This window comes from Trichechus manatus, unplaced genomic scaffold (genome assembly GCF_000243295.1).
Source record: "Trichechus manatus latirostris isolate Lorelei unplaced genomic scaffold, TriManLat1.0 scaffold00010, whole genome shotgun sequence".
NCBI classification, from domain to species: Eukaryota; Metazoa; Chordata; class Mammalia; order Sirenia; family Trichechidae; genus Trichechus; species Trichechus manatus.
Genome location: NW_004443946.1, coordinates 32,856,936 through 32,871,046, shown reverse-complemented (window position 1 = coordinate 32,871,046; position 14,111 = coordinate 32,856,936). Strand labels below are relative to the sequence as shown.

Genomic DNA, 14,111 nt, shown 5'->3' with positions numbered 1-14,111 from the left:
CCATCTTACCTTTTCAGAAAAGTGTGTTCTCTCCTGATCTATCACAGCGATCTAGACCGTAATCCCTCAGCTGACAGACAATAATTGTTTATCCCATAAATACACCACTTTTGGTAAGTTGACATAAGTAACTAGCAACTGGTTAGAATATTTTATATCACATAAAAATGGTCTGAGCTTACCTGGCTTTTAAGAAGCTACAGCATATCTAGCCTCAGTCCAACATTTTTTCCCCCAAATATTTAGAAAATAAAAGTGCATCAACATACAAGGTTTTGGGAAGAACATTTTATTGCTAAGCATATCCTTGAACGAAAAGGCAAATATGAAACAAAAGAGAAAAGGAAAAAGAAAAAGCAGCAACGTCACAACATTGTAAAATAAATTCCTTAAGGGTCTGCTCATAAAACAACAGGAATATGGTAGAAGCTCACACGCAGTATGCACATGTTCCCATAAAATTTCCAAATAGAAACTTACACTAAAAGGAATATAACAAATGTATTTTTACTCAAATTAAAACAAAAAAAAATTGTAAAGAAAGAAAGCAGGAAATCAGTTTACAAGACCTCAAGACTCCAAAAACAGCAATCTTTTACAGACATCGAGATATAATCAACTTCATATAGGTTGGGCCATTTATATTATCTAAAATCGTGCTTTGATATCTCTTTATAATCCTGTCTTTTTTTAATGACAACAGAAAAAGTTAGAAAAAAACTCAACACATCGAAATATCAGATAATGAGGAACACCTCTTTCCATACACATTAGAAAACGCTACCATTGTTTAGATTGCGCGTTTTGCCCCATGTCTTTAAGATAGTTTTTCAAAGTCAAATAGTCATGCAACTTACAAAGACCAGCAAGAGTAGATTTCTAAATCTAAACAGCTGATTTTCATCTGTACAAAGAAATAGTATATATCTGACCCTTTGGAGGACACACCCCATTTTTGCGTGAATATTTGTCTGGCTTTTTCTCTTGCTTTTTGGATAGGTATGGCCACACAACCATTTTATTTTATTTTTTTTTCTGTACATTGTTTCCTCTTTTCAAAAAGAAAGAAAGACAATTGGAATATAAACCCAACAAACTGAAATAAACAAAGAGAAAGAACAGGTCTCAAAGCAGTATGTACATAGGTAGCTAAGGAATTATACCAGCAAAAATGTAGTAAAATATGTAAACAAAATCTGAGATTTTTTTTTTCTCTTTGACACAGTCAACTGTGACAAAACTAAAACTCACACTTTCTTCACATTATAAGGTTTGCTTTTTTGTTGTTTTCGTATTTTCTTTTAAAACAACATTCTCATTCTGCTTCAAGACTTTAACAGATTGCCTGTTTCAGTCGTCCCATCAAACATACCACGATAAATATATCTGTATATATATTTATTTATATATATATTATACTATTAAATTCCTTTTCGTGTGTGTGTGTCACAGCAGCTTTGTTCATTGATTTAATTATTCATATTTTTAAAAAGATGGGTAAAGGGAGACGTGAGTCAATGGAAGGATAGAATTATCCATTAATGTCAGTTTGCAAAATTAAAACACTATGAAAAACATTACCACGTTGAGGGCGGGGGTGGGGAGAACTATGTATTTTGCACTCCGTTATGATGTGTTTGGCTTGTGTGACCTTTTGTGGTTCCATCACAAGTTGAACTCCTGTCTGGTAGTCTGGTTTGATTATTTGACAGACTTTCATTATTGTCTTTTCTTTTGTATTTGCATGCACGTCAGGCAGTCACAGATCCAGCCCACCCCCCACTTGGCTAGGAAAGACTCTGTTTTAGTTTATGGGGCTTTCCCCTTTACCACAGTTTGGCCGGGCTAATGAACAAGAACACTATCGTTAAATAAAACCAATAGCTCTGATAAAACCATCCCTGAACCCATCTGTTCAGGGTTTGGGCGACAAATTCTGGAATTAGATCCTAGGGGACCAGCTTTTCAAATCAACATTATCATCCATCACATGATTTTGTTATGTGTTCAGCAAAGCATCTTATAGGAAACAAACAACAGATGCTAGAGACACCACAACCTGATATGGAGAGTGGACGCCACAGTAGCTTTTGAGTTCATATACGGCAAAAGTCTCTCTCATTTTTATTTTTCTGAGTTTTTTTTTCTTCTTAACTTATGTCCAGTCATTCTCAAAAAATAAACAAAAACCCAAAAGCCATTTTCCCCTTAGATCTTGAAAAGTTACCCGCACACCAGCCAGAACCAGATAAGGGGATTTTTTTTTGTTTCTTTTTCTTTTTTTTTTAAACTTTTTTTTGTTTTCTTTTTTTTACATAATTAAACTGAAAAAAAAAAAACAAAAAAAAACATTGTTACAATCAAGCTTCACAACATCATTACAGACTCACTTGGAGTTATGGAACAAGTAAGCCATGAAGTCTTCTACCTTTTGTCGAAAGGTCCTCAAGAGAAGGAAGCTTCCAAGTCCGCTAAAGTGGTGGAGCCATTTGCTTGCTCCAGAGTGCTAAGTGTGTGCTCTATGATACAGCAGGGCAGAAAGAACTTTCTGTCTCCGAGTGATGACTGAAACACAGCAGCCATGGCGGAATTTTAGAGATAGGTACATCTTTGTGTGTGTCCTTTTAAAAATGTTTTTTTCCCACCAGAGTTATGGTATACCCCGTCTCATAGTTACAACAGTTCTGACATCTGTCAAATCTCATTTTCAAAGTATTTATATATTTATATATAAATAATTCTGTTTTTTTAAATTCATTTATTAGTAGTAGTATTATCTTTACACATAATACTCTTTGTCCTTGTTTTTCTGTTTCTTGTGGCCGCTCTTTGAGCTCTGTTGCTTCTCCTTGAGGAGCGTGCCGTTGCTCTGGGCCGAGTTGCTGATGTAGTTCCGCGTCTCGTCCACTTGATAGGACCCCTCGTCCCTGTTCCTGTACTTGTACATGGCGTACAGGAGGATCAAGATGCAGAGGGCGGCAGCAGCCACAATACCGACGACCATCCCTGTTGTACTGCTCGACTCCCGGATCACCTCTGAGGCCCCCGGAACCCGTCTGATTCCCGGCTCCGTGGGGTTTGCTGTGGGCACATTACGGAACATGGGGGAAGTAATTAGTGGGTTCTTCAGTTTGGTGCTGTCTAGCTCATAGGCAGTGGGCAACGGAAGCAAGACTATATCAGGCTGGGGTTTGAGATCACGGTTATTCATTTTGCCAGCTGGCAATTTGGGCACCATCCCAGACGAGGAGGAAGCTGTGAAGCGGATCAGCTCAGGGGACAAAGATGTGGTAGTAGTCCTACTAGTTTCGGAGACTTTGTTAGGTCTAAAGTCCTTGGATTCCCACTTGGGCGCATGTGCTTTGTAGCCACCTTCGAAGATTGAAGTGGAAAGACTCTTATCTGTTACCAAGGAGAAGGTGGTGTAAAAATCTTCATCATCAGTAGGGGGCAGGTTAGAGTCAAAGGTTTCCCCTGAGCCATACCCAGATATCACCAAGCCATCATCATCACAACCATCGCTGCCTTGGTCCGACAAGCAAGGTAACCCCGCCTCAGAGGTCATGGACAGGGAATCTTTGGTGGTCTCAATAATGGTGAGGAGGGGGCGAAAGGTAGGGGGGAGTGTAATGGAAGGTGCACGAGTAGCAATAGGAGGGGTAGCTAAAGGGTCTTCTACAAGAAGAGGGATAACTAATTCACCTCCTGGGATTGAAAAGAAAAAGAAAAACAGAATTAGTATATTTGCAAACACAATTCATAGTCACTCTAAGTGAATGTAGTTCATAGGTTATGCCTCAGATTATATTCAATGACCTGGATCGCATATGGATCCTTTCTGGCTGTAGCCTAATCATTGTAGACTGATTTCGAGCCCATGATATGCCTCTTGCCACCGAAATCTGAAATCCTTAGATTGGGGACTTAGATACTCTCAAGTAATTATTTAAATAGAATTCAAATATGCCATTTGCAGGATCTGCTTATGAAATGATACCATTCATTCATTTATATTGTTGCAAATACTGACTGGCTATCAAAACTGTGTGTGTGTGTGTGTGTGTGTGTGTGCGCGCGCGCGCGCGCATGCATGCATACATGAGTGCATGTATGTGTTTAATTCATAAGCTGTAACATTTCTTTATTATCTTCTTGGGTTTCTACTTACTTGTTTTCATGAAAATGAGGATGGCATATTCTCCATGTCATTGAGACCATGATCAAAGAACATAAAATACTCATCTTTAGTATGTTCTTAAGTTACTACCTTTTATTTTACATTTGTTAATTACTGTCCTTTTCTGTAAGCTAAATGAAGGGAACTTACAAGAGGCTGAAAGTATTCATTTTGACTATACTTTTCCAGAAAGCTCCCTGACTATTGAGTGACCACTCTGTTTGCATTAGTCTAATATTTGCTTATGTATCGCTTTTATGCTACATACAATATATGCTGAGCTGGAAGCTAGATTTCAAAAATACCCAGCCTAGATATCCATGACTTGCTGAAAACTTGCTTTTAGATTCAGAAATGTAGACTAGCAAAAGTGAGTTCTTTAAATCAGTGATTCTCGACTAGTGTGGCAAAAATACATTGATTTACCCTCAACACATAGGTATTGCACTTAATATATACGTGGACTGAGTTGGGAAAATAAAAGTTCAGAATAGTTTACTAAATCACAGTGCTTGCAAATGATGAGTATCAAAATATTCTATGGTGGATGTTGCTCACCTAATGGTTGTGTTAAACTTATTATTCACCTATGTAAGCAAGATAATCAAAGTCTTTTCCATGGCTCTTGGTAATGTTTGAAAATCAAACAAAGAAAGGATATCAAGAAGTCATAGTCCATGTCTCTTTACTGAATTTATTCCAGAAAAAAAAAAATTCCAACTATTATTTTTCCAAATCCTCTAGCAGGGATGTCAAGATGTTTAGCTGTTCCATTAAATCAACGAGTTGAGTAGATGACATGCTATTATTCATGAAGGCCTCATTCTGAGCTGGGTCACTAAACACTCAACCAAATACAATATCCTTCAGTGTTCTTCCCTTGGGAATAAGTCAGTAATAATGGGATGGCAAGTTTCTGAGCATCTGTTAACAGATATGACTTTCCCTTAGGTGCCCCCTTCTCTTTGCCTGTGGCAAAGCCAGATATGTGGTTCAATACTGCGGAGATATGGGGGACATTGCACGTGGACAAGCCTTTGAGCTTACACAGTCTTCCAGTGTTCTATACAAAAGCTGCCTCACATTCTAATGTGAAATTGGAACACATTCCACTCAGCATTCCACACCTTGTGTCTTTAAACTCTTTCCATGCCTCAGATAGAACTGTGGCATCTAAATTGTCCAGGTTTCAGGTGTGCTAAGAGAAGGGCCTCCGGAGAAGAAAGCTATTGCAGACCTTCAAAGCACCTGAATAGATTTGCTTGCACCCATGCCAGATGTTCTTACTCCTTCCCTATTTAGCCAATAATCCTGTGTTATGCAGAAAGAAATTGAGTTGGGAGAGGGATTAAATGAATATAATGTATACCCTTTGAAAGAGCAGAGACAACAAAAATGTTGTACTAACGTCTCTGGCCCACCTGATAATTCTGTCATATGTGAGGAAATAAAACAAGAACTTTTCTGAGAATCTCAGGATATTTTTGTCTGTGCTTTAAACCCAAGCTTCTATTCTAGTGCTCAGAGTTTGAAACTATTGAGCAAAATGCTTTGCAGAAATGCCAAGGCTTCAGATTTGCTTTATTTGGCCAACTTGCCTATTTTTTACCTTGTGAACATATATAATTCATATACCTTGCAACTTACTTAATGCATAATTTACACACTTTGGCTAGTTTTTATAAATGGGATTTGGAGCATAGTTCCCTAAAGGTAAGCTAGTCCTAAAACTACCCTGAGCTAGCTTTTCTTTTCTTCTTCTTCTAGTAGGGTGGCCCCAAGTGGTATATGTAAGGTGATACATGGGACAGGGCAGTGTTTGTGTAAGAAAACAGCGGTGTGAGGGAAGAAGTGGAGGCCCACGCAAGCTGCCTAAAGATTCCCTAGGGATTTCTCAGGCATTATTTCACTTTACTTCCGGGAACAAAACAGGAAATTCTTGTCCTGCTTAACTAGAACAAAAGTTTAGCACGTGTGTTCTTTTCTGGCACAAATACCCAGAGTCATTTGTTCCTTATGGCAGCGACAAAAATCTACCCCACACAGAGCAAACAGAGAGGAAACTGGGATAAAGGACAAGGGATAACTGATTTGTTGGGAGGCAAACGCCTGTACAAATAATTTAAATATAAAGGCAAACTGTTGGGTAGGATGCTAGATTCCCTTTGAGTGAGATTAAGATCACTGCATTCATGATTACAGACTGGCATTCATTTGCAATTTTAGCGAACCATCTGTGACACCCAACTGGAGTCTTAAATTTGCCTGTTCTTCATTTGTTTTTTGTTTTTCATCCTAGCTAAAGCTTCTGCAGAGTCTTTGTTATTAAAAATCTGTGAGCTCTACAAACTGCTCACTCTGCAGTTGAATCGCTCCCACTTTACATTGCTATTTCCTTCTCATTCAACATGCTAATGCAGACAGCTCCCTTGGATTTTTTTGAAAAAGATAAAACTCACCTTTTTCATAACGGGATGGAAAGAGGGTCCTGAAGCTCACTAATCTATCAAGGACTCTGAAAGCCTGGTGAGCCCCCAAGTGATATGATAAGAGCTTATTTCAAAATGAAAATGATGGGTATGCTATTGTAGAATTTGAATAACAGAATCTGTCTTCAGTTTTCTTTGCCATTTTGTCATTAATGCTGGCAGCAATAATAAAAATGGTAAGTGATGCCCTCTTTGAGCCCAAATTCTGCTGGTATTTAATCAATGAAATGGTAGAAGCTTTTGTACCTATTTGATTTTTTTCTGGCATCTCAAGGAATTGGAAGAGTGCTTTTAGTTGAAAAGGAAGTTGGCTAAGATGCAGGAGTCATTAATACAAATGGAAATTATAGTGAAATGAGACTGAAAATTTTCAATAATCATAAACTTGAAAGCTTCTTGTGAGAGGTGTATGAATTGGTGTGTATAATCAATTTTAATATCAAATTCCACCTTTAACATATAAGATATAATGTACCGGGGAATTCAAGTTCACACATCATTTGAAATGGGGGAGAATTATTTTTCCCATTATAAGATCCTTAATAGAAATGTCTTAATTTGTGTGAGGGTATGTAAGACTTTGCTTATTTGTTTTAATCCAGGATGTCTGCCCTCAGAAATATTGGAGCAGCTGGTAATACATTTTTTTCACTGCCCATGGGCTACAGAGTTAGGGATCAACCAGATGTCTATGCCCTCAGAAGTATTCATGCAAGTCACAAGCCTAAAGTCATAAAGAGTAACAGGCAAAGGGATACAAAACCTGATATCCATCAAAACTCTAATTTCCTATGCCACTCCCAGAATTTTTCTTTGGTTTGGAATAAGAACTATCTGAATCCCTTAAAGCTAGCATTTTAAATTGGGAATATATACTCTTCTTTTGACAGGGTTGTGCTTTTCTTTAAACTAGAGAGATCACTAGGGATATAAAAGGTCTATTTTAGCCCTGAAGCCTGCCCTGCTTTTTTGCTTTATAAGTGTATTTATAGATACATAATTCATGCCTCTAGGGCTGATATCCAGCAAAAGGGGCTCTCTGCCATTGGAAAAGACAGTGTGTTAAAAATTTAATAGAACTCTTCTGAACTGTGAGAATGTTGTGGGTGATGGTAAATGTAGTGGGTCATCTAAAAACCAAGTGGAGCAGCATGAAGTTTCACTGTGGCTCTGACTGTTATCTCTCTGGAGATGTCTGAGTCTGAGAGTCACGAAAATACCAAAACAGTGGTGCTGAAGAGCGAGACTCTGGGAGAGGACACCACACTCCAATTCCTTCAATTTCTTTTGTGTATATTCGGCTTCTTTACCTCATCTCTTACTTGCATTTTTCTAATTTCTGCTTGGAAATTCACATCTCATGGGAAGAAATAAATCCTTTCCTTCACTAAGTTAGTTGTTCAAAGATATTCATTCAGTTATTTGGGGCTGCTGAAGTGAGTACTTGTAACACATAAATATCCCAATGGTGGTAGATGCTTGTAACCATGAAATTGCTCACCATCCACCATCAGGAAAAATAGTCATGGGCAAATATGGCAAGTACTCAGGGAGAAGACGCCAGAAAGACTCAAGGGTCTCAATGTGGTTTTAACTTACATTTTAATGTGATGACAATTTCTAGTACGGCTTTTTTTTTTTTTTTTTTACTTTTTCCACGTAAAGCAAATAGTATGTCTGAAATGGGGCTGACTCAAAGGTTACAGATTCTGTGCTTCAACACATGCCCAGGTAAGATGAGCCATAGCCCTTTACATCATTATACACTGTAAAATAAAGAGTGTTAAGTGGAGTTTTCATTTGCATATTAATTAAGAGTTTTGTCTCTGGACTCACACAAACAGTTGACTTTAAGTAAAGGAGATTACCCTTCATAATGTGGTCAGGCTTCATGCAATCAGTTGAAGGCCTTGAGAGCAAAAATTGAGGCTTTCCGAAGAAGAAGAAATCCTGCCTCAAGACTGTAACATAGAAATCCTACCTGAGTTCCAGTTTACCCTATGGATTTCAGACTTGCTGGTCCCCTCCTGGCATAATTGGATGAGACAATTCCTCAAAATCTATCTAATCTATCTATCTATCCATCTAGCTATCTATCATCTATCTATGTATCTTCTGTTGGTTCTGTTCTGCTGAATAACCCTAACTGACATAACACCCCATTTAGGAAGGTTTTAGTTTTAAACCTAAAATAATATCCAACATGGCGGACAACTTGAAATCATATAAATGGTGGCCAAAGAAGCCCATTCATTCAAGCTGCTGTGTTGGAGGTGTATCTATTATGTACTTTCAGTCTGATATTTCTCTAACAGTTTCAAATAACACTAATATCTAAAATTAAAGTGAAATAGTAACTTCTTTTTCAAGAAATTATACAGTGCTTCTTACCAATGTTTTCTGAAGTATTGATGCAAATACCCTTAGGGTCAAGAAATACTCTCAACTTGGAATCACACACAATGGCGGTACCTACCTGAAAGAGTTCCTAAGTAAAACTTTAGATGTGAAAATCATGATGTGTCTTCTTGGTAGAATCTTAGGATCCCTTTAAAGCTTACCTGATTAAATCCTTGAGAGAAATGGCAACTATTAACAGAAAGGAAAAAGGAGGGAAAGAGAGAGAGAGAAATAGACTGTGTGTGTGTGTGTGCGTGTGTGCACTTATGCCAGTAGTTTAATTAGTTCTACACATTGGAAGGTATAAATAGCATACGACAACATTTTAAATGCCTGGGATTTTCTGTCTTTTTTCTCAGTAAACTTGATTTTGTAGCCTGTGGTGATGGTGATAACCAAACTCTACCATAATCACTTGAGAGTACCTTATTTCCCCTTTGCTTATAGAAAATAACATAAAGGACTGATTTCCTTGAATGCTTTCTAAGGAATTAAATGAAGGTACAATTAAAACTGATAACATTTGGAGCTCACTCAACCCATTTTCTTCTGGGGTACAGACCTCCCATAGGCAGTAACGAATTTTATTATCCCACTGTAGAGCCTACCATTACTTTCAAGGCTTTAAAGTTGGTGGTAAAAAAAAAAAGTTCAGGCAAAGAGGCCAGGCTTGCCTTGGGTGATAAGGATGATTTATTTATCCCCTTCTACCAAGAGTAGAATTCACATTGATTATCAGAAGCAATTCAGCACAAAACATAACAGTGAAAATTAAGCAAATAGACACAAATGAAATAAAATATTTAAGATAGCATTTAAATCATAGAGTAAAAAATAAAATCACTTCATTGCCAAAGCAAGTTAGGGGAAAGGAGAGCAAACAGCGGCCACAAGGCATTCACAATATAAGAAAGAAAAGAAAAGGAAAAGCAAATAAAAAATAGAGGGTTTTTTTTTTTTTTAAAAAAAAAAACAAAACAAAGAAATCATTTCCATATAGATAAAATAATTTAAACGGAAAAAAGCATACCATATTAATTTATAGTCAACTTACATCAACAAATTGCCCGCATGGTTTTTGGCATGAAAGAAAAATTTACAAAAGAAAGTTGTGTAAGAATGCTCTTGGACAAATAGAATTGCCACATTCTTGTAACTTGCTTTTTTGTCATTTCTTAAAAACTTTTGAGTGAAATGTCTAATTTTTCAAATATAATAATTTACAACAGAGGATGATACAGGGAGGCAACAACACATACATCCACACCACAGAACATGAAAAGAAAAAAAAAATCTGCACTTTAACAAATTTTTACTTTCTAGGGGCTTGGGAGGGCATCGGCTTTGAATTTAAAACAGTTCCGATTGCTATGATTTAAAAAATAAAAAAAACCTGTTTACTTTTATAATTTGCTTTTAAAAAAAATCTATGAATCTAAAGGGTTTTGAATGAATTTCTGCATTGTTACAGGTTCTCAGATATACATTTAATTTAAAAAATTTTTTTTTGTCCTTTTGACAAATTTTAGACTTTCTTTAATTTAAGGGGATGAATGACAGCACATAAATTTTAACAATGCTAAAGAAAGGAGGGAGTATGGGAAGGAAAGATGCTGAGAGGGGAGGGTTGTATCTATGAGTGTACAACACAGGAGATGAAGATGATGGGAGTAAATGTGTAAGTGAGTCGCCATGTCCATGTAAGGGCGGCACGGAGTGATCTAGCTGCATTAGAGCTTCTGGCTGTAAGGAAGGGATGGGCAATATACAAAAACAAATGAGCCCACACATGCCCATCTATGGAATAAAGAACAGAACTCTAACACTGACAATCTCACACACCCTAAGCTGCAACTTCTTCAACATGCAATTACTCCAAAAATTATTACAGTTTCATTAAAGATTTTCAAATAATAGAAACAGTTAAACTTTTTTTCCTACTCCAAATAGCAAAAATACATAAAATAATAATATAAATAATCAAAAGATTAAAAGCAAAAAACAAGGAGACTAGATTTATCCATTCAGGTTGAACAACTTCATCGGCAGCCACACAGCCCCATCTAGAGTTAGGGGGTTTTAGATGTCTGCAGAGTGACCCCAAGGAAAGTTAGATAGGAAGCCCACATGCTAGTTGCCAATGACTTCCCCATATAGAAATAGTGTTGTCACAATCTGAATGACACCTGTCCGCGGTCCCCATGCCACCCATTTTGCACATAATTTGCGATGAGACCGGGCTAATTTGAAAGATGTGGATGTGGGGATTCCGCAGCTGAAGTTGTTCCACATTTAAAGAGGGAGTGGGGAAAAATTGCAGAAAACAATTCATAACTTTTTTCTTGTAAGTTTGGATAAAACCAAATCTAGAGATCTAGCAATTAAAAAGAAACACATTGATATATATATAGATAGATAGATATAATACAAAAAAGCGCTTAATTCTCAAACAAGAAGGGAGAAAACAAAAAAAAATTTAAAGGAAAATATATTTCACACACTTTCAGAGATGAACAACCAGATGCACACACTGAAGAGGCACAGACAGAGCAGTCAGGGGACACTTTTTTTGCTTTGCTTTTCTGACTTGTTGATTCCCCTTTTGTCTTGTAATAGCCAAAATTAAAAACGAATTTTGCATTTTCTTTAAAAAATGTTTCTTTTTCTTGGTTTTGTGTCTTTAAGAAAATAAAAAGGGCGTGCAGTCTGGATGTACGTCATAAGTAGACATTTAAAAGAGAAGAAAGTGGCTAAGACTAACAAATGGGTTATCATCTATTATCCTTGAACTGTAGGAATGCTGATCAGGTTAAAACATGCTTAAAGTAAGTTGCATTTAGGGAAAATAGAAATACAGAACAGCAAGCTAGGGTTGGTGAGAGGTTAGCAAGACAAAACCGATTTGGGGGTGAGAGGTAGGTACTGGAATCTGTTTCATGCCTGTCCAGTAGGGGCAAAGGACATCCCAAGGGTATTTGCCAATTAGAAGAAAGGATGTTTGTGCCTGTGCATGTGTGTGTGTGTGTGTGTGTGTGTTAAGTGTGGGGTAGAGCCTGTAGTGGCAGGGATTGAAGTACAAATACATATGGGTTCATGGGTTCTACTCTAGGAAATTCATCCCATGTTTATTCTTAGCCATAGAAGTCATATTTTAAAAGACAAAAGACATATCCTCGTTCCCATTAAACCCATTGCCATCGAGTCGATTCCGACTCATAGCGACCTTATAGGACAGAGTAGAACTGTCTCATAGGGTTTCCAGGGAGCACTTGGTGGATTCCAACTGCCGACCTTTTGGTTAGCAGCCGAACTCTTAACCACTACGCCATCAGGGTTTCCTTAAAAGACATAAAGGGGTTATAATTGACATTGCTCCCTATGAGAGTTCTTGGACTTTGTCAAGCTGACTGGGTACCGTGGGTGACAAGATGTTAACAGAATAAGCCTGATAAATAGAGGAATAGCTGATTTTTTTTTTTTTTAGTTATACAGGCAAAACCTCCCTGCACTCCAAAGTATCAGCATCTGTAAGCTATAGGATAATCAGAAAATGAATATGGCTTTTTTGAAGTACATTGGGAAAAATTGTACCAGTCTTCTAGAGAAAAACGTGGGAAACAAAATGCTTTATTCAGTCTATATCGAGAAAAGTAGAAAAGAATGTGTGTGTGTGTGTGTGTGTGTGTGTGTGTGTGTGTTTATGTCTGTGTGCATGTGTATGTGTGTGCATTGAGAAGAAGATACTGTAGATGGGACCTGGATAATGAGTTTTAAGAAATGGCCTCAGCCTCTACTGGAAGAGATCACTAGAGTTATATTCCACATTATATCCTTCTGAGAACGTTAATGTTCAACCAAGGACTGGGAAACCCGGGTAGGCAACCACAAAGGCAAGACACTTGAGAGCACCTGTTTCTGGCAGCCAATTCTAATCACTCTTAAGAACTCTTGCATGATTTTGACAAATAGAATACATTGTGAGGATGTGTCAGACTTTTGCCCCCTATGGGACGCCCCTTTTATTATTTTATTTTAAAATCATTATAGCAATGTGTCCCCATGGGTCAGTCCGTACCAAGATTTTTAGTCTCTGGTTTAATAATGTTAATCATTATTCTGGGAACTTCACAAAGGCAGCTGGAAGGTTTTAGGAGGAGGAAAACAATCTCAATAATATAGGGGGGAGAAAAACAAAACCCTTGTTGCCCTTTCGTTGAATTTTTTTGACCAATTACCCTTTTATCATTGAATTTTATTATAGAAGAAGAATCTATAAACGTTCATGTATTCCACAAGGCATCGGATAATATCTGTAGAACAAAGTTAGTTTTGGTAATATTTAAACAGGCTGTTTTTTGTGTTTGGTGGCGAGATTTAAAGGCAAGAAACATCACTTGTCTAAGTGTGAGACTTAAGACTAAGATACCTCAGTGCACACATAGTCCTGGGTAACGAGAGGTGTTTTGAGGCTGATATAGCAGTTTGGGTTCCTTAATGTTTCTACTTGGTTAAGTGCTCGGCTGCTAACTGAAAGATTGGTGGTTCAAACCCACCAGCCGCTCTGCAGGAGAAAAGACCTGACAATCTGCCCTAGTAAAGATTTCAGCTTAGGAAACCCTAGAAAAATGAAACCTACAAGAAGGCAGTTCTATTCTGTCCTATAGGGTTGCTATGAGTTGGAAACCACTTGAAGGCACGCAACAACAAGGTTTCTACTGAGTAATTTACCTATTTCAAGTTTGCCTGTTTCAAAACTCTTACAAGTAGGACATCACTTACATTGAGAAAATCACTAGTTCAAACAATCAAATATACTAAAATGTATGATTTTTGCTTTTCAAATAAAATAATATATGCTTGTTTAAACCCATAGACGCCATAGTTTTAAATGAAGCTAACACAGCCTAAATACAGTTGCACATACATTTTTATAATATGAACTAATCATCAATTCATATGCACAAAATTTGTTTGATTTCTGATATATGAGACAAATTAATACTGCTAGTAGCTCATAATCATGACATAGCTTTATTTTAATCTTT

At 37.3% G+C, this 14,111-nt stretch overlaps 1 protein-coding gene across 1 annotated transcript in view; it reads right to left on the bottom strand.

The window, feature by feature from the left end:
- Positions 1 to 273: 273 nt before the first annotated feature.
- Positions 274 to 14,111, bottom strand: part of NRXN3 (neurexin 3) — a 1,723,724-nt gene continuing 1,709,886 nt past the window's right edge. Inside the window, exon 26 of the mRNA XM_023726412.1 lies at positions 274 to 3,081. Coding sequence (XP_023582180.1) covers positions 2,780 to 3,081 — 302 coding nt within the window. The 3' untranslated portion in view covers positions 274 to 2,779. The remainder of the gene's footprint in view (positions 3,082 to 14,111) is intronic.